This window comes from Acanthochromis polyacanthus, chromosome 13 (genome assembly GCF_021347895.1).
Source record: "Acanthochromis polyacanthus isolate Apoly-LR-REF ecotype Palm Island chromosome 13, KAUST_Apoly_ChrSc, whole genome shotgun sequence".
Classification (NCBI taxonomy): Eukaryota; Metazoa; Chordata; class Actinopteri; family Pomacentridae; genus Acanthochromis; species Acanthochromis polyacanthus.
In genome coordinates this window covers 19,420,888-19,440,544 of record NC_067125.1, presented here as the reverse complement: position 1 = coordinate 19,440,544, position 19,657 = coordinate 19,420,888, and the positions used below count along the sequence as shown (strand labels likewise).

Here is a 19,657-nt window from a genome sequence, read left to right as displayed (position 1 = left end):
AACAATGAGACAACCCCCAAAACAGGAATGACTTTACAGGTGAAGGCCAGTGACATTTTTTCCTTCCTAATCTTTTCTGACTGTTTTTCACTAGTTTTGCATTTGCCTAGGGTAAGTTTCACTTCGGGTAGCATGAGGCAATACCTGGACCCTACAGAGGTTCCACAGGCAGTCCACATCAATGTGTGCCATTGCCAGAAGGTTTGCTGTGTCTCCCAGCACATTCTCAAGAGCATGGAGGACATTCCAGGAGACAGGCAGTTAGTCTGGGCGAGCTTGACAGGGCTGTCGAAGGTCATAAACCCATCAGCAGGACAGGTATCTGTTCCTCTGTGCAAGGAGGAATAGGATGAGCACTGCAATAGCTCTACAAAATGACCTCCAGCAGGCCACTGGTGTGAATGTCTCTGATCAAACAATCAGAAAGAGATTTAATGAGAGTGGTCTGAGGCCCCAGTGTCCTCTAGTGCCCGCTGTGCTCGCTGACTGGCACCGTGGAGCTCAGCTGGCAACACAGGAATTTGCAAGTCCACCGCTGGTGCCCTGTGCTTTTCACAGATGAGAGCAGGTTCACCCTGAGCGAATGTGACAGGCATGAAAGGGTCTGGAGAAGTTGTGGAGAATGTTATGCTGCCTGTAACATTTTTCAGCATGAATGGTTTGGTGGTGGGTCAGTGATGGTGTGGGGAGGCATATCCATGGAGGGACGCACAGACCTCTACAGGCTGGACAATGGCATTCTGACTGCCTTTAGGTATCAGGATGAAATCCTTTGACCCACTGTCAGACCCTACATTGGTGCAGTGGTCCTGGATTCCTTCTGGTGCACGACAATGCCCGGCCTTATGTGGTAAGAGAACTCTTGCAGTTCCTGGAGGATGAAGGAACTGATACCATTAGCTGGCCCCCATGCTCACCTGACCTGAATCCAATAGAACACCTTTGGTACATTATGTTTTGTTCCATCCGACACCATCAGGTTGCTCCTCAGACTGTCCAGGAGCTCAGTGATGCCCTGGTCCAGTTCTGGGAGGAGATACCCCAGGACACCATCTGTGGTCTCATTCAGAGCTTGTCTCGGCATTGTCAGTCATGCATAGAAGCACATGGAGGCCATACAAACTACTGAATACCATTTTGAGTTGCTGCCAAGGAATTTCAGAAAGATGGACCAGCCTGCCACATCAGTTTTTCACTTTGATTTTGAGGTGTCTTGAATTTAGCCTTCCTGGGAGGTTGATAATTTTCATTCCCATCAAACAATGTGGCACTTTTCATTCCTAACACATTATCCAGTCCATAACAATGCTAATATCCAGTTTGTTTTTTCCACGTTTTGAAATATATGTTTTCAAAGTGTTCCTTTAATTTTTTTGAGCAGTGTGCTTCTCTCAAACACATTCTCACAGTCAGTGGTTAGTCAGTTTAATCCACTTCCAGGTAGGACTCTGTTCCCCTAGCTCTTCATTTTTAGTTTGTTTTTCCATAAGGCAATGATGGCTAACCTTGTTCTACTGAGAGCTAAGATTCTGCAGAGTTTCAACTGATTACCTTTGCAGGTAATTTCACTAATGAGTTCCTCCCTATTACTATCAGTTCCTGTACAATCCAGTTAACCAGATTGTAATGAGTAACTGCAGAATATTCATGGCATATGGTTGACTAATCATTGTTTCTAGACTAGACTAAGATGAGACTAAGGTCCTTGTTGATGCACATGTTCTGAGTTCTTAAACCTCAACAGTGAGCTGGAAGGAAAATTTTGAAAGAGAACGCAAATCACAGGGTTCACATCAGCAGCTAACTGGAATGTTTTTTTTTTTTCTCAGAAAACCCAACTACATGCAAACTGTATTGTTCTCTATGCTAGTTCACTACATTTCGACAAGTAGACATCATACTAGTCCACTGCTAAAGGCCTCTGTGTTTTTTTGTCTGACAGTGTCAGTTATGGACCAAGGTCAAACCTACAACTCAGGTGACTACCAGCCCACCCCTACATTTCATCTACCCCAGTCCTTCCTATTCATCTGTCCATCTATCTGCAGCGGGTAGACAAAATATGAATGATCCAATGAAAATACTTTGAATTCTCTAGTAGCAAATTTTACCATATAAATATGTGGCTCATAATATGCTACATGTCAGTGAGCAGCATTTTTCACTTTTTAATGCTTAGATGTGATCAACATTTGTTACAAAAATATGGCTGTTTGTTGTCTTAAGTTTGTCTTATGAATTTTGGGACTCATATTCTGAATATTTTGAATTACACTGCATGGAGTCTGCATGTTATCCCTGTGCATGCGTGGGTCCAAAAATGTGCTGAGGTTAACTGATTATCCTAGGTGTGAGTGTGAGTGTGATCGTTTGTCCTGCTTTCAGTTACTGTATTGTTTTTAAGTTAATCTCTTGTTTTTCACTGTGAAGCACTTTGGGCTGTTGCAAAGGGCTATAGAAATAAGCTTTGATTGATTGATTGATTGATTGACTATTGTCTTGCTATCAGCAGAGGACAATAATGGCAATACTAGTAGGTAATTATACCAAAGTAACTTGTCTAGAACAACATATCTCAAATGAATGTGTATTCAATGTGGTGCAGAACCATTGGACTTTCTCCCAGTACCAGCATTCAGTCTAATATGATCCATCTTAAGAGCAAAATGATTAGTTAAATGATTTTTTTTTTTTACAATTTTGCCAGTCAGTCTGGTAATATTGGCATCTGACTTTGCTTATGTTGAGTTAAAATCATTTTTAAAAAAAACTGTTTATTTGTTTTAGTCAAATATTAATCAGTCATTCATCAACAACAACAACAAAAAATGTTTTTTTAATATATCCAGCATTTTGAGGTCACAGCTTTTACCATCTTTGTGTAAGTTTGGTATGTTTGTTTGCTTGTTTGCTTGCTTGCTTGTTTTTTGTCTCAGCTGTTTTGTTGCTTCTTCTCACTGTAGTTACTGAGTGACATGTGACCTCAATAACTATAAGGAGCTTCTTAATTAACAGCAGCACAAAAGATAAAACAACAAAGCAAGAAAGATGAGAGAATCTGCCAAAAGGACAAAAGTCTCAGCAGCACTCCACCAATCAGTAGTGTGCTGGAAGCTCATTTTAAACATAAATGGCATGGTGGGGAGTAACCCTAGCCTCAACCCATTTCTAAGTCGTTGGTTTGAATCTGTAGTCTTTCTGTGTGGAATTTGCATGTTCTCCTTGTGTTTGGTGTGCCCGACTTACTCCTACAGTCCAAAAGATTTGTGATTTTGTGATTTGATTTGTGATGATAAAATAAGTGTCAGTTTGCGTGGTTGTCAATCCTGTGATAGACTGAACCTGTAGATAAAGATAAAAAATACATAATGGATGGCAGCATGTTTGTACATGCATATTTCTTCACTGACCTTGGATGTCATCTGTATAAAAATTCAATCTTCAATCAATAAGTTCAAAGTTAGTCTATTCTCACCTAAAATATTTTGTCTACATGCTGTATCTTTCTACTATTGTGTAGACAGTTGTACTTTTCACTCCACCATACTTGTTCACAGGTAAATTTCTCTGTCAGAACTTTGTATGCATATGTGTTTTTTCACAGCTTATTTTGTGCTGTGCTGATTTCACAGACCAGACCAGTCACCACCCCTCTCCCAACCCTTCCCCTACTCTCTGTACCAGTTGTTGCGTTGATTAATTTTTCACAACCTGAGTCACTATAGTTTGTGCTATTGTGCTTTGATGCATGGAAAAATGTTTGTATTGTCATTGCTTTTGTCTTAACTTCAGTCACTGTGAATTAATCTGCAGTAGATTGTTCTGTTGGTCAACCAGACATTGTGATAAGAATTACCATTGGTGGATTCAATGCCAACTTGCCCACAGTCCCATTTCAAAGTTTTAAGACAGTACATGTATAATTGGTTAACAGGTGTCTTTCTTTAGCCTAGCCATGCTATACCCATGTTTCTGACGGCACAAGGGTCTAGGGAAGCTCGACAGGGAGGGAGGCGGGCTAAAAGGTTGTCTATCAAATCCCTCTGCAGCAATTGGGTAGGTATACAACCAATCAACGCAACGAATAGGCTGACGTAGTTCCGAGAGCACCGGCGGATTGTGGCTAAGTCCCATTAGCTTCCCAACCAGCGGAGCCGCGGAGCCAACTGGTATATTAAGGATTTGCCATATCCCGTCGGTATAGGTTGATGCTACGGGTACGGACCCGTACCCGTAGCATCTGTACTAGAGGTACGGACCCGTACCCGTAGCATCTGTACTAGAGGTACGGACCCGTTAAGGTCACTGAATAGCTGGCGCCGGTTAACTACTATTTGCTGCACATTACAGGCAGTTTATATGAATGACTTTGACGGCGAACATTGTATAATTTAACCAAAAATACCCCGTCTCCTCTCACACTTTAGACATTGCAGTTTTTACGCTTTTAGACGCCGTGTATAAATTGTTTGAAGTCCAGTTCCTATTAATTAGTTTACCGCGTTCAGTGGTGGAAGCGGCTGACAAACTCCATTGCAAATGTTCCCATTTAATTTCGGACGCTAATTTACAAGATAAAATTAAGGATGTCGAATATGAAACAAAAACTCGTGAATGGTGAGGAGCAGCTCTTTAATTCGGCATGAATTTAAAAAACCCACAAACTCGATTTACTGTGATATTGTGAGATTTGTTTGTGGTTATGTAACTTAGCCATTCAACAGAGTCCGCTAACATTAAAGTGACTGACGTGCAGTGTCTGTGTTGACAGACGCAGAAAATACGTCAGGGTTTTGTTTAGGTTGTTAATATGTAATAGTCTGTCACTACTTTTGAAGGTAAAAAATACTTGTAGTTTGCTGGCTGCTAGTTCCGCCATTTGTTTTGTTTGCTGTTTGTGCTTTATTAGAACAGGGTCACGTGAATAAAAAGTTTTGCTATTTTTAATAGTAGTGCTGATTTCAATCCCCAAATCGCTGTCCGTGAAAAAGTCAGATAATGATATTTATAAGACATTATGCATGATAGAAAAGAGAACAGCAGATGACTGACATGACAGGCTCCGCATGCAGATTCACCTCTAATCACGGAAGCGCCTTCATCACTCGGATTACCAAGCCGGCTTATTAATATTTATGTACGTCGGATTTCCAGCCAATCACAAAGCGCGTTCATCAGCCGGCTCATTAATATTCATGTCCGTCTCATTAATATTTATGATAAGGGAAAGTGCCGTATCCGTAGACCACAGGCTACGGGTACGGGTCCGTATCTGTAGACACTACCGTCGGCATAAGTCCAAATACGTCTTTCTTCTCAATGAAACACTTAAGTGCCGTCCTTTGTTTATCTTTCAAGTTGAATTTTAGCTTCAGATCTTTAAGGGCTGTGGCCAAAGCCGAGTCGAAAGATAACTGTTTATTGTGCGCTGGTTGTTTCTGTCAGAATCGTCACGCCTCTGTCGTCACTTCGTTACGCCCGCCTTCTGACTCTACACTTCATGGTGATTGGTCCGGCAAGTTTTAGGAGAATCCAGCCTCGAGCCTTATGGAGGGTAACTAGACCCACCCTGGCCGAGAATTAAATTCGTTGCCGTGGGTTGTCTAGCGCGGCTCGGCTAGTCTTTCTTCCCAATGTCAAGGAAATCCAGTCTTGTTTTGCTTGAATTTGGTCGAGACAGCCATTTTCTTATGATGTGCACTACCAGTCAAAAGTTTGGACACACTTTCACTGAAACATTTGACTGGTAGTGTATGTCCCAAAATTCATGACATGTACGTAACTTCTGAATTCTACATGAGTTTAGTCTTTAAAAACTTGCAAAGACAATCATATAAATCAAATCAGTTTTTGAGAAAGTGTTTTCAACTCAGCTATTGAAATATTTGTCATTAAATAATCTTTTTGAGCCTCTTCAGTCAGCTTTTAGGGCAAATCATTCCACAGAAACAGCGCTGACTAAAGTGGTGAATGATTTGCTTTGAGCTGCTGACTCAAAGGCATCATCTGTTCTGTTGTTGTTGGATCTCAGCTCAGCTTTTGATACGGTGGATCACGGCATCTTACTGGACAGACTGGAGAATTATTTCGGTATCTCAGGCCAGGTGCTGAAATGGTTGAGGTTAGGGATGTGAGCGACTAGTCGTTTAATCGTTTAACCGCCTACTCATTTATTAAATGTTTAGTATTTTACTAGTCGGTTAAATGCTGCATTAAGCATCATGCACCTTGTTCTTCACGCCTCTGCCTTGGCTTCTTTGTAAACAGGCTGAGCAGCCAGGGAGAGAATTGCTCCTCCTCCCCTCCCCTCACACGCACACATAGCAGGGGGCAGGGCCACAGAGTTTGGAGAAGAAAGTTTGGAATGGTAAAGTGGGAAGATGGCAACGCTCCCGCGTAAGAAAATCAGCACCGTTTGGCAGTATTTTGACGCAGCAGATGATAACAAGGTCGCCTGTCGGCTACGTAAGCAGAAACCAGTGTTGCCAACTTAGCGACTTTCTCGCTAAATCTAGCGACTTTTCAAAGTGTCCTAGCGACTTTTTTTGTCAAAAGCGACTAGCAACAAATCTAGCGACTTTTTTTTGCCGTTTTGGAGACTGACAGGAAAACTCGGATCATTCTGCAGTTACTGTCCTCAACAAGCTCCTGCCCGTCCCAAAGCACAGGCTGTCAGTCCAGTAACCCCGCAGCAGTCCCAGTGTCTGATTAGAGGAGACCCACATCACTCCGCAGCCAGATGGCAGATGAATCGCACATGCGCAAAGTCACTACAGATCCCATCCAGACTTACGGAGCGGGATATAAATGAAAATGTTTCTTCACTGTCATTATGTGGCTTTATAGACTAATCGACTAGTCGCAAATTTGCCCACAAAATTTGCGACTAGTCGGTGGGGAAATTAGTCAAAATTCCCATCCCTAGTTGAGGTCTTACCTGTCAGAGAGATCTCACAGTGTTTTCTTTAACAACGTGCTCTCTGAGTCCTGTGCTGTTAGGCATGGCATACCACAGGGGACTGTATTAGGACTCCTGTTGTTTTCTCTTTATCTGACACCTTTGGGTCAAATTTTGCGCTCCTTTGGGATTTCTTTTCATTGCTATGCAGATGGCCTACAACTATACATGCCCTTGGTCCCTCAAAGTGTTTTTGACACTGATAAACTCCAGGCCTGTCTCTCAGCTGTTAGGAGCTTGCTATCAACAAATTTCCTGCTCCTGAATTCTGCCAAGACTGAAATGATGGTGATTGTACCTGAAAGTGCTAATCCTCTGCTTCATGACTTTACTCTGTCTTTGCATGACTGTGCTATTCATTGTAAAGACAGAGTTAAGAATCTTGGTGTACTCTTTGATAAAACCCTCTCATTTAAATTCCATATTAAAGAGGTGACCAGATTGGCCTTTTTTCCACCTCAGAAATATCTCTAAAATCACACCAAGTCTGTCATTTCAGGATGCTGAGGTCCTAATTCATCCTTTTGTTTCCTCACGGTTGGACTATTGCAATGTCCTTTTATCAGGTCTGCCAATGAAAAGCCTTCATGGTCTGCAGATGGTCCAGAACGCAGCAGCTCGCGTTCTGACCAGAACAAGTAAATACGAGCATATTACTCCAGTGCTGGCCTCTCTCCATTGGCTACCAGTTCATGTTAGAGCAGACTTTAAGTTGCTGCTACTAACCTATAAAATTGTTAATGGAATTGCCCCGTCTTATTTATCCAGCCTGCTGAATCTCTTGGTCCCTGCTCGGGCTCTCCGTTTCCAGGGGACTGGACTTCTGAATATCCCGAAGGTCTGTAAAAAGACGTTGGGGGAATGGGCTTTTTCTTTCCGGGCACCTACTGTACATTGTGGAACAGTCTACCTGCTGAAATCAGGCAGGCATTGTCCATTAATGTATTTAACCCGTTAAACTTAAGTGTACCGCCGGTGGTACACTTACTAATTTGCATAGGAATTTAACCCTTTACGCTTCAGTGCGTCACTACTAATTTGCATAGGAATTTCAAGAATGTCCGACGGCTGCAAACACAATTATACAAACACTATACGCCGACGGAAAGCTTAGATTCTCATGAATCCGCCGGTGTAAACCACTTTCAGATGCGATTACCACAGCGGGTGAGAAAAACACATTTGTCCGACAAAAACGAATATTCATCCATCCGTTCTCTATACACGGCTTCAACGCACACAGCGCGACTCACATTTCCGGGTTCATTACTACACACAAAAAAAAAGATTCCACAAAAAACGGCCATAATCCAACCTTTTACATCCAGACGACACAAGCCAGTAAACTATTTTGTCCAAAACATGTCCTGAAGTCGGTATAAAATCCCCGAATCGGTCATTTTCAAGGAAATGCACCTCGTGATGCTCGTCCAATATTCCCTGTATTTTTCGTAATTTTTTTTATTTAAAAATAGAATATTAGCGATTTTTTGTACTGAAAATGGCTGGAATTGACTGCAGCTTAAAGGGTTAAAGAATGTCCGAAGGCTGCAAATGCGATTATACAAACACTATACACCGATGGAAAGCTTAGATTCTCATGAATCCGCCGGTATAAACCACTCTCAGATGTGATTACCACAGCGGGTAATATAAACACATTTGTCCGACAAACAACGAATATCCATCCATCCGTTCTCTATACACGGCTTCAACGTACACAGCGCGACTCACTTTTCCGGGTTCATTATTACCCACAGATGAAAATATTCCACAAAAAACGACCATAATCCAACCTTGGACGTCCAGACGAAACAAGCCAGTAAACTATTTTGTCCAAAACATGTCCTGAAGTCGGTATATAATCCATGAATCGGTCGTTTTCAAGGAAATGCACCTTGCGATGCGCATCCAATATTCCCTGTATTTCTCGTCATATTTTTTTATTTACAAATAGAATATTAGCGATTTTTTGTACTGAAAATGGCTGGAATTGACTGCAGCTTAAAGGGTTAAAACTAAGCTGAAGACCCACCTCTTTTCTTCTATATATGAATCTTAAATTGTTTGTTTAACTGATGTATTTTTTATTGTTCTGTTTTTATTGTTTTTATTTTTGTCTGTTTTTATTTCTGTGTGCAGCACTTTGACAGAAAGCGCTTTATAAATAAAGTTATTATTATTGTTATTATTATTATTATTAAAAAGCTTCACAAAAGCTGGAGCTATTAGATGTCAATAGTGGAAGCCAAGCATATACTACTGGTTGTTAGGGGTCTGGACATGTTCATCATTAAATAAAGAAGGTTATTTCAATCTTTTATACACTGCACATTGTTATATAAAATAGTAACCACCTTATACACCTTGAGAGGAGCTTACTGGTGGTAAATTTCAACACTACATCATTAGTTGTAATCCTTAGTTTCTCACTTCTTTCTGAAACAGTCTATAAGATAAAATGATGGTATTGTTTGACATTACAGCCTAATTTATTTGCTCTTTTCTCAAAAATCCTTTGCTGCTTCGATGGCCACACCTACCCGAGGTCAATGCTTTCTTCAGGTGGCTCGTTAGCTCACCACAATTCATTATTTTTGTGTGCAGTTAGAAAATTATTGACGGAAACAAGAGTTACTTTAAATTTGGTTTTAATGAAGGAAAAGACAGAATTGCGTTATTTGTGGTGCAAACTCGCAAATGACACCATGAAGCCAAGCAAATTACTGCGACATCAGGAAACAAAAAGTTCAGGAAAGTTGGAAAGATATTCACAGATTCGGACTTCAGGCATCAATAACTCATTAGATATACATTGTCAAAACATAATGCCTCTTTCACATTGTTGTAAGGTAGACAATGTGCGACGAGCCCAGTTTTATCAACGTACCTGTCTTTCAAGATGCAGAGATAACACTGGTGTCTATGCGCAGTCGGCTGTGCAACGAGTGAACAGGAACCGTCTGCAAATGGCAAAACCGCTGCAACAGTGGAGAGACACAAGTATTCAATTCTGATACACTGGTGTATCACCAAATTTACTGCAGCCATAAACTGGCTCCTGCTTGTCATTGTACAACTCTTGGTTTGATACGAAAATATTTTGTTCATAATTTCAGGGATTTTTTTTATTTGTAATACAATTCAATTGCTTAGTGTACTTAGTGTACTTATGGAGAGGTTGGGGGGCACTTATAGGGGGGCTCCAAGCCAAACTGGTTGGGAACCACTGGTTCAGTCGGAGACGCTGTATAAACTGCAGTCACCTGTGTCACAGTCAAAGAGCCAATTATTGACTATAATGTCTTGGCTCAGAGGTTTTGAAACCCTAACCCTTTCATGAAATTGGTCATTTTTCAAAACCATTTCAACACAGGAAAACCAACCACTCCTGTTGAGGGTAGTCTTGTTGTTGTGTCTTAAATGGGACACAACTGTTATGGTAACTGTGCAGAATATTTGCTGTAATTCTAAACTGTGCATCAGAACTGACAATTCAGTTTTATTTATATAGCGCCAATTACAGTCAAATTGTCTCAAGACGCATTACAGAACTCATATGCCTGACCCCAGAGCAAGCCCATAGGTGACAGTGGCAAGAAAACACCCTTTTAACAGGGAAAAAAAAAGCCTTGAGCAATAACCGGTTCTTCATGTGGGGGACCTTCTGCTGCTGGCCGGGTGGGTTGGGAGGGACAGAAGAGGGAGAGAGATAGAGAGGTAGAGAAGTAGAGGTGGAGAGGTAGAGATAGAGAGGGGGAGGGGGACAGGGAACATAAAAGACACATTTTGATACATGCATGATAAGACAGATGATACATACAAAGTAGAAGCTAACATTGAAACTGATTTATAGTTTACGGTTATGATGTATAGCTCTGGCAATAAATATACTACATATACAGCTGGTAGGAAACTCAAAAATATGTAGAAGAGCATATCAAGTAAAGTGAGGGTGATGCAGAGTAGACTGGTGGAAATGGGCAGCTGGAAGCAGTGGGCTGGAGGAAGGTCAGCAGCAGCATCAAACAGTGGACGTGATGGATTGGTGGGACAGCAACCACAGATCTGAAGCATCCAGCTCTGGGACCAGGGACACTCGGAGAAAGAACACAGGGAGAAACAGAGAGTATAATGCAATAACAGTATATATATTACATATAAAGGTAGACAGAGAAGGGCTCAGTGCATCAGGAGAGGTCCCCCAGCAGCCTAGGCCTACGCATAGCTGGAGGGCAAAACTAAAGGACGTCCAAGAGGAAAACTCCAGCTGACCCCCTCAGGATGACCCGAATCAGCCCTGGTCTTAAAAAGAGAGAGGGTGTCTGCCTCCCGAACCCAAACTGGGAGCTGGTTCCACAGGAGAGGCACTGATAACTGAAGGCTCTGCCTCCCATTCTACTTTTAGAGATTCTAGGAACAACAAGTAAGCCTGCAGTCTGAGAGCCAAGAGTTCTGCTAGGATGATATGGTACTATCAGGTCTTTAAGATATGATGGAGATCGGTTGTTAAGAGCTTTATATGTCAGGAGAAGGATTTTAAATTCTATTCTAGATTTAACAGGAAGCTACTGAAGAGAAACCAGTATAGGAGAAATATGATCTCTCTTTAACTCCTGTCAGTACTCTGGCTGCAGCATTTTGGATCAACTGAAGATGTTTGAGAGAGCTACAGTATTTGGACGACCTGATAATAAGGAATTACAATACTCAACCCTGAAAGTAACAAAAGCATAGACTAGTTTTTCTGCATCACTCTGAGACAGGATGTTCCTGATTTTTACAATATTTCTCAGGTGGAAAAATGAAGTCCTACAGATTTGTCTTATGTGTGCGATAAAGGACATGTCCTGGTCAAAGATAACTCCAAGGTTCCTCACAGTAGTACTGGAGGCCAATGTAATGCCATCCAGAGAAACTATATGCTTTGAAAGCGAGTTTCTAAGATGTTTGGGGCCAAATACAATGACTTCAGTCTTGTCTGAATGAAGTCAGACATTGCAGACTGATTACAGGTCATCCAGGTTTTAATATCCTTAAGATAGTCTTGCAGTCAAGCTAGCTGATTAGTTTCATCTGGTTTCATAGACAAATATAATTGCGTGTTGTCAGCATAAATGTGGAAAATAATACGTTTTCTATTAATATTGCCTAAAGGAAGCATGTATAATGTGAACAGTATAGACCTATACAGAACCCTGAGGATTAACCTGATTAACCTTAGTATGCTCAGATGACTCATTGTTGACGTGCACGAACTGGAATCTGTCTGATAAGTAGGATTTAAACCAGTCCAGTGCTATCCCTTCTATGCCAATACAATGGGACAATTGTCCCTTTTATGCCAAGTTTGTGGTCGATTATATCCAATGCTGCACAAAGGTCCAAGTGGCCTACACCACTTTCTACGCAAAAGTTGTGATTTATAAAACAAACTTGCCGTGAGAATGTGCGCACGGTGCGCCAACCTTGATGCTTGATGCTTGCTTACGCACAAAACAGGGCTAGAAAGTGGCATAAATCACAACCTTTGCGTAGAAAGTGGCGTACGCTGTGTACGTTGTGATTTCTAAAAACAAACTTGGCGTGAGAATGTGCGCACCGGTGCGCCAACTTTGATGCTTGCTTAAGCACATTTTGGAGACAGAGGGAACTGCAGTGCCGGAGGGTGAAGTGGTGAATTGAAGCCAGATTGATCTCAAACCTTTATTGTCATCACATATTAGACTTGTAGAGCCGGATAATCTTAAACCCTCATTGTTGTAGGTGTTCATATAGTGTGCCATTCGGCCTACGACTGTATTTGCAGAATTATGTTCATATATTAACAGGGGCGGATTGAACGTTATTTCATTCGGTCGTTTGACCGAAGGGCCGGTCCACAGCTGGGCCGGTGCGCTTGTCTTCAATAAATAGTTCTGTTTAACGAGCACCTGCCGCCTGTATAGCTCATCGGGTTACGCAGGTGACCCATTTGCAGAGACTGGTCTCCGACGCAGCGGCCCGGGTTTGATTCCTGCCCGCAGCCCTTTTATGCTTCCCCCTACTCTTCTCCCCATTTTCTGTCACTCTTCACTGCAACTATCACAGTAAAAAGGCAAAAAAAAGTAAATTATTTTGTTTATTTATCCATATGCAGCCGAATGGGATGAGCGTCCAACTATTAATCAGCCCTGTACAGGCACGCAAGGCCCACATGCGTCACACCACAACCACGCTCAGTGTAGGGAAAAGACTGCAGGTCGGCGCTGCGCAAAATGCCGTGGATCCAGCAGCTTATTTATATACAGATACATTCATGAGTTACTTTGCATTGACCATTCATGGTAAAATGTGGGTGTGTTGTGGGCAGGATGTGAGGTGGATCCACCTGCCCAATCTTCCAGCTGGTGTGTGATTATAAAGGGTAAATTGCATGCAGCTGTGATTACGCACAGGTTTATAAATCAGGGGCGAAGGGCATACGCCCATTTCGGATTTTCGGCATACGCAAACTTTAGTATGGATCCTTCTCAATGTTTTATAAATGAGGCCGCAGTCCATTACCTAATGCTATGAGAAGGTCATTATTAACTTTCACCAGAGCTGTTTCTGTGCTATGATGCACTCTGAAGCCTGACTGAAACTTTTCAAACAAGCTATTCCTTTGTAAATGTTCATGTAATTGCTTTGCAACTGTTCTTTCCAGAATTTTAGAGAGAAGTGGGAGGTTGGATATTGGTCTATACTTAGCTATAAGAATATCCTCAGTTGCAAATTTAGGTGTTTTTTCCCACATTTTTGAACAAGCAAACAATTGATTCTATGTAAAACATCAATACACTGTGATGGACAAAACACTTATGCTAATGCCTTTGTCGCAGAAATTCAAACTTTTTTTGTTTTTTTCTAGTTTGCACTCACTGCATGTGGTGGTGCAATGGTTAAGTTACTGGACTGCTGACCTGAAGGTCAGAGGTTCAAATCCCTGATGCATCGACTGTTGGGCCCTTGAGCAAGGCCCTTAAACCCCTCCTGCTCCAGGGGCGCTATACTGCGGCTGACCCTGCGCTCTCACGCCCACAATTGGGGTGAAAATCTGAATTTCCCCTTGTGGGATTAATAAGAAAAAAATAAAAATATGCTATTGGCTGTGCATGTCATGAGGCCCTTTCTGCTAGTATGTGTTACTATTTTCAAAATCAACTTCACTAAGGGAAACAATGGCAACAATGTCCAAGCTGTAGGGCATTAGCCCTACAACACTGAAGATGTCAAGTTTCACTGAGGATTTGGAACCTCACTACAGACAGAGGACCCTTGCTGGCTTTAATTAGCTACAATATCCACGGTTCTCACCTCACTGCATGCAGATGTTCAATCAAAACAATTCTCCACTTAGCTCCACCCAGCACACCTGTGACTGTATAGTCACAAGTGTAGAAGTGTACTGACAGATCAGTTTTCCCTCTAGCTGAAGAATAATCAAGTGCAACCAGAGAGACCCCACATCTTTGCATTACAAAATGGTGGAAGAATGGTGGAAGAATAATCAAGTAACTAAGTAAGTAAGTTTTATTTGTATAGTGCCTTTCTCAGACCAGAGTCACAAGGTGCTTTACATTTACAATAAAAGCAGGAGAAAAGTATCAATAATTAAATATGTACAGTCACAAGTAGAAAAACAGGTACAACTCAGTGATCAATCAGTGACCTCATAAAACAGTCAAACAAAGGCTTGAATACATAAATGAGTTTTGAGGGCTTTTTTGAATGATTCGACAGAGTCCAGTGAACGCAAAGAGAGTGGGAGACCATTCCAGGGCCTGGGAGCAACAGCTTGGAAGGATCGGTCACCTCTGGTTCGAAACTGTGTGCATCAGTAAATTCTGGTCCACACACCTCAGAGCCCGAGCAGGGGTGTAAGGGTGGATCAGGGCACTGATGTAAGGTGGAGCCTGGTTATGCAGAGCTCTGAAAGTAAGAACCAGGATTTTAAAATTGGTCCTAAAGGATACTGGCAACCAATGAAGGTCTTTGAGGACAAGTGTTATATGCGTCCTCCTGCTAGAGCTGGTCAGACTTCTGGCTGCAGCGTTTTGCACTAGCTGTCAACTCCTTCTTATTCAAACACATGAACAGACTATTACAATAGTCCAAACGTGAGGACACGAAGGCATGGACGATTACTTCCAGGTCATTTTGTGACACCAATTTCCTGAGTTTTGAGATGTTCCTCAGCTGTAAGAAACAGTTTTTAGTCAGCTGGTTACAATGTTGAACCAAAGACATGTCCTTATCAAATCTAACACCCAGGTTTCTTAGGTCCGCTTTAACAGATTGACCCAAGTTACCCAAGCATTGGCTCAACACAGGAATTGAGTCATCAGGGGCAAAGATTAGCGTCTCTGTCTTGTCTACATTTAGCTGCAGGGTGTTAACACTAAGCCATGTTTTTACCTCTGACAAGTAGTCGGTTAAGGATTTTAGCTTCTGGAGCTCATCCAGCTTAAATGACCAGTAGATTTGAATATCATCGGCAAACATATGATAGGATATGTCAGCAAATTTTTGGATGATCCTCCCCAAGGGAATTAAATACAGCAAAAACAACACCGGACCCAGGACCGAACCTTGAGGGACTCCACACAGCAATTTGGCTGGTTTGGACATGAAGTGATTTCCTGTGACGCTAAATCTACGTCCAGACAGATACGAGCAGAACCACTTCAGAACTGACCCTGAAAGGCCTACTTCATCCCTCAGCCTTCTCAACAAGATCTGATGATCAATGGTGTCAAAGGCTGAGGACAGGTCTAGAAGGACTAAGACGGTGTATTTTCCTGAGTCAGCAGACATCATAATGTCGTTGGACACTTTCAGTAAGGCTGTCTCCGTTGAGTGGTGTTTACGAAAACCAGACTGATACGTGTCATGAATGTTGCTCTGATCAAGGAATACTGACAATTGTTCAGCTACCACCTTCTCCAGAATCTTAGTGAGGAGAGGGAGCTTTGAAATAGGTCTGAAATTCTTAAGGTCAGATGAGTCAAGGCCTGACTTTTTTAGTAAAGGTTCCACTATGGCATGCTTAAATGTGTTGGGAAACACACCAGTGGAAAGAGAAAGGTTCACCATATTGGCGACCAAAGGATCGACTGCATCAAACACCTTCACAAAAAGCCTAGGAGGAAGAACATCAGATGATCAGCAAGAAAGTTTCATCCTGACCACCAGTGCCGAGATGTCAGCAAGAACCACAGGCTCAAATGAGGACTACAAGCTGGAGACAGGCTCAGCAACAGTAGGGGTTCCACGCGAGGGGGGAGGGATCTTGTCCTTGATCGTTATAATTTTGTCGATAAAGAATCTCAGGAATGAATTGCTGTCAGCTACAGAAGAGATCGGAGTAGCTGGAGCTGCAGGACATACCAGAGAATTGATTTTGGCAAACAGCACTTTGAGATTTTTCTTATTTCCCGCTACAAGTCGACAAATGTAGTCGGATCTGGCGTTTTCCACCATCTTGTTATATGAGGACACAAGATACCTGAGGTAAAGTCGATGCACCTCGAGGTTAGTGGATTTCCACAGATGCTCGGTCTGGCGACATAATCTCTTTAACCTCAGGGCGTCCTCATTCATCCAGTAACACATTTTTTTCCACACAAATGTGTTTGATTTGAAAGGTGCTACCTGATCCAGAGTCTTAACACAGAGATTGTCAAAACAGGCAATAAAATTGTCCACATCAGAACAACCTATGAGCCGGGAAGAGTCAAACATTGCACAGAATCTGTCTGCAGAATTGGCAGAAATGACACGTCTCTGAGACCTAACTTCTAGGGGTTTAGGATCAGAATTAGAGTGCATATCAAACGAAACAAGAAGGTGGTCACTCAGATGGACATCCTGTACAGTCACATTTAAAATGTCCAGGCCAAGTGAAAAAAACAAGTCTAGAATGTGGCCTTTATGATGTGTGGGAACAGAGACATGTTCAAAGTTGAAAGTTCCAGTCAGAGTTAAAAGATCCTGTGCAGGACAAGAAGAGCTGTCATCAATATGTAGATCAAAATCTCCAACAATTAAAACATTATCCAATTGAATCATGGACGTTAAAAAGTCACTGAAATCCTTCAGAAACAGAGCAGCAGGGCCAGGGGGGCGGTAGATTGAAACACAATAAAATGGATGTGAAGAGCCCACCTTGACCATTTGTGACTCAAAAGATGTGTATTCCTGTGTCTGAGCCACTTTGCATGAGAGTTTGTCCTTGAATAGAACCGCAAGACCCGCCCCCCTGAGGCAGTCAGTCCTGGATTGATTGTTTGAGATCTGTTTGAAATAATTTGGAGATCTCGTAAACTCCTTTCCACTATGACGAGATTCCACAACCAAAGCTTACTGTAACATTATGAAGTTCTGCAAAAACATTTTGCTGATCATTATTCATCATCATAACCCAGGAACAGAAGAGCACATTTGGTTTCGGATACTGACATTACACCAGAAACCAACTTTGTCCCCAGGCATGGCTGCAGTTTTGTACATCAGAATTAGCTCTATTGGCCAAACATGAAAACACATACAAGGAATTTGACCGTGCTTTTTTGTTTTCTCAATTAATTTCTATATGTCATAGTCTTTACAGTAACTGTAAACTTATAAGGATTATGAAGATCAAATATTTGTTTGTGCAAATATGTCAACAAAACCAACAATTTGGGATGTAAATGCATGACTGTAGATGTCTTTTTCATCACCAAATTATGCTGACCGCCAGGAAGATCTACAGTGCTGTGAAAAGGTATTAGCCTGATATTTTCTGTTTTTGCACATTTCTCACACTTCGGTGTTCCACATCATCAAACAAATTTAGACAGAGACAGCCCGCAAAACAGAAAATGAATTTTGTAAATTAAATAAATGAATACACTGATTGAAGATTCTTCTGCTCTCAGCTAAATGTAACAATTCAGCCTATGCAGCGAGCTAAACATATATGGCTTCAGTAAGGACTCCAGAGACGTGTCCATTTTTGCAGTGTTTACTGACGTGTCACATTATCCATTTCTTTTTTGCAAAACTGTAATACAAAGAGAGAATAAAATACATTCAGCCTCCATACAAATCCCCAAAGATCACATTCCCCATCAGCATGCATTAACAGGGGGTTCAGACTTACGTTCGTAGCGATAGAAAAGACATAGTATATACACAAGTCAACAAGCAAAAGCTACATGCTAACGCAGCATGCTAACTGCTATAACAACAAACCAACAGGTAGCCTCGGTTGAATAAAGAGCAAAATATATCCTGTGGGAAATGGTGTGTTTTATAATTTGCTGAGTGTGTTCCGCTGTCCTCTGTCACAGCTGATGTTTTGTCATTATCGCTCACGTAGGAATGACTTCACCGCTGCAAAACAAGATTAGAGACTGCAATTCAATTCAATTCAATTCAATTTTATTTATATAGCGTCAATTACAGTCAAATCGTCTCAAGACGCTTTACAGAACCCATATGCCTGACCCCCAGAGCAAGCCCAAAGGCGACAGTGGCAAGGAAAAACACCCTTTTAACAGGGAAGAAACCTCGAGCAGAACCCGGCTCTAAATAGGGGGGACCCATCTGCCTGCTGGCCGGGCGGGTTGAGAAGGACAGAAGAGGGCAAGGGGGAGGGATGGGAGAAGAGGGAGGGGTGAGAAAGCAAGGAAAACACAACACACATTTGAATACATGCATGACAGGATATGTGACACAGACAAAGTATAAGCTAACATTGAAAACTGACTCATAGTTTACTCTTATGATGTACGGCTCTGACATTAAACATACTCCTTATATAGCTAGCAGTAAAATTCAAACAGTATGTAAGTTAGCATAACAGTATATTGAAGGCGATGCAGAGTTGACTTGTGGAAAAAGGGAATTGGAAGCAGAGGGCTGGTGGAAGGTCAGTAGCAGCATCCCACAGTGGACATGATGGAGACTGGACCAGCTGGTGGAACATCAACCGCAGATCTGAAGCATCCAGCTCTGGGACCAGGGACACTCGGAGAAATAGCACAGGGGGAAACAGAGTGAATGTACTGCAATAACGGTATACATATTAAATGTAAAGGTAGATAGAGAAGGGCTCAGTGCGTCAAGAAAAGTCCCCCAGCAGCCTATAGGCCTATAGCAGCATGACTAGAGGCAGAACGAAGGGACGTCCAAGAGGGGGTCAGCTGTACAATGAAGACACAAGCCGAACCTCTGTGGGTCACCCAGTCAGCCCCAACTATAAGATTTGTCAAAAAGGAACGCTTTAAGCCTGGTCTTAAAAATAGAGAGGGTGTCTGCCTCCCGAACCCGAACTGGGAGCAGGTTCCACAGGAGAGGCGCCTGATAACTGAAGGCTCTGCCTCCCATTCTACTTTTAGAAATTCTAGGAACAACAAGTAAGCCTGCAGTTTGAGAGCGAAGAGTTCTACTAGGATAATATGGTACTATCAGATCTTTAAGATATGATGGAGATTGGTTATTAAGAGCTTTATATGTCAGAAGAAGGATTTTAAATTCTATTCTGGATTTAACAGGAAGCCAGTGAAGAGAAGCAAGTATAGGGGAAATATGATCTCTTTTGCTAACTCCTGTCAGTACTCTCGCAGCAGCGTTTTGGATCAACTGTAGATGTTTGAGAGAGCTATTTGGACAACCCGATAATAAGGAATT

At 42.0% G+C, this 19,657-nt stretch overlaps 1 protein-coding gene across 1 annotated transcript in view; it reads left to right on the top strand.

Moving 5' to 3' along the window:
• fat3a (FAT atypical cadherin 3a) overlaps positions 1-19,657 on the top strand; it is a 394,840-nt gene that overhangs the window by 361,743 nt on the left and 13,440 nt on the right. Inside the window, 1 exon segment of the mRNA XM_051958357.1 lies at positions 1,943-1,978. Coding sequence (XP_051814317.1) covers positions 1,943-1,978 — 36 coding nt within the window.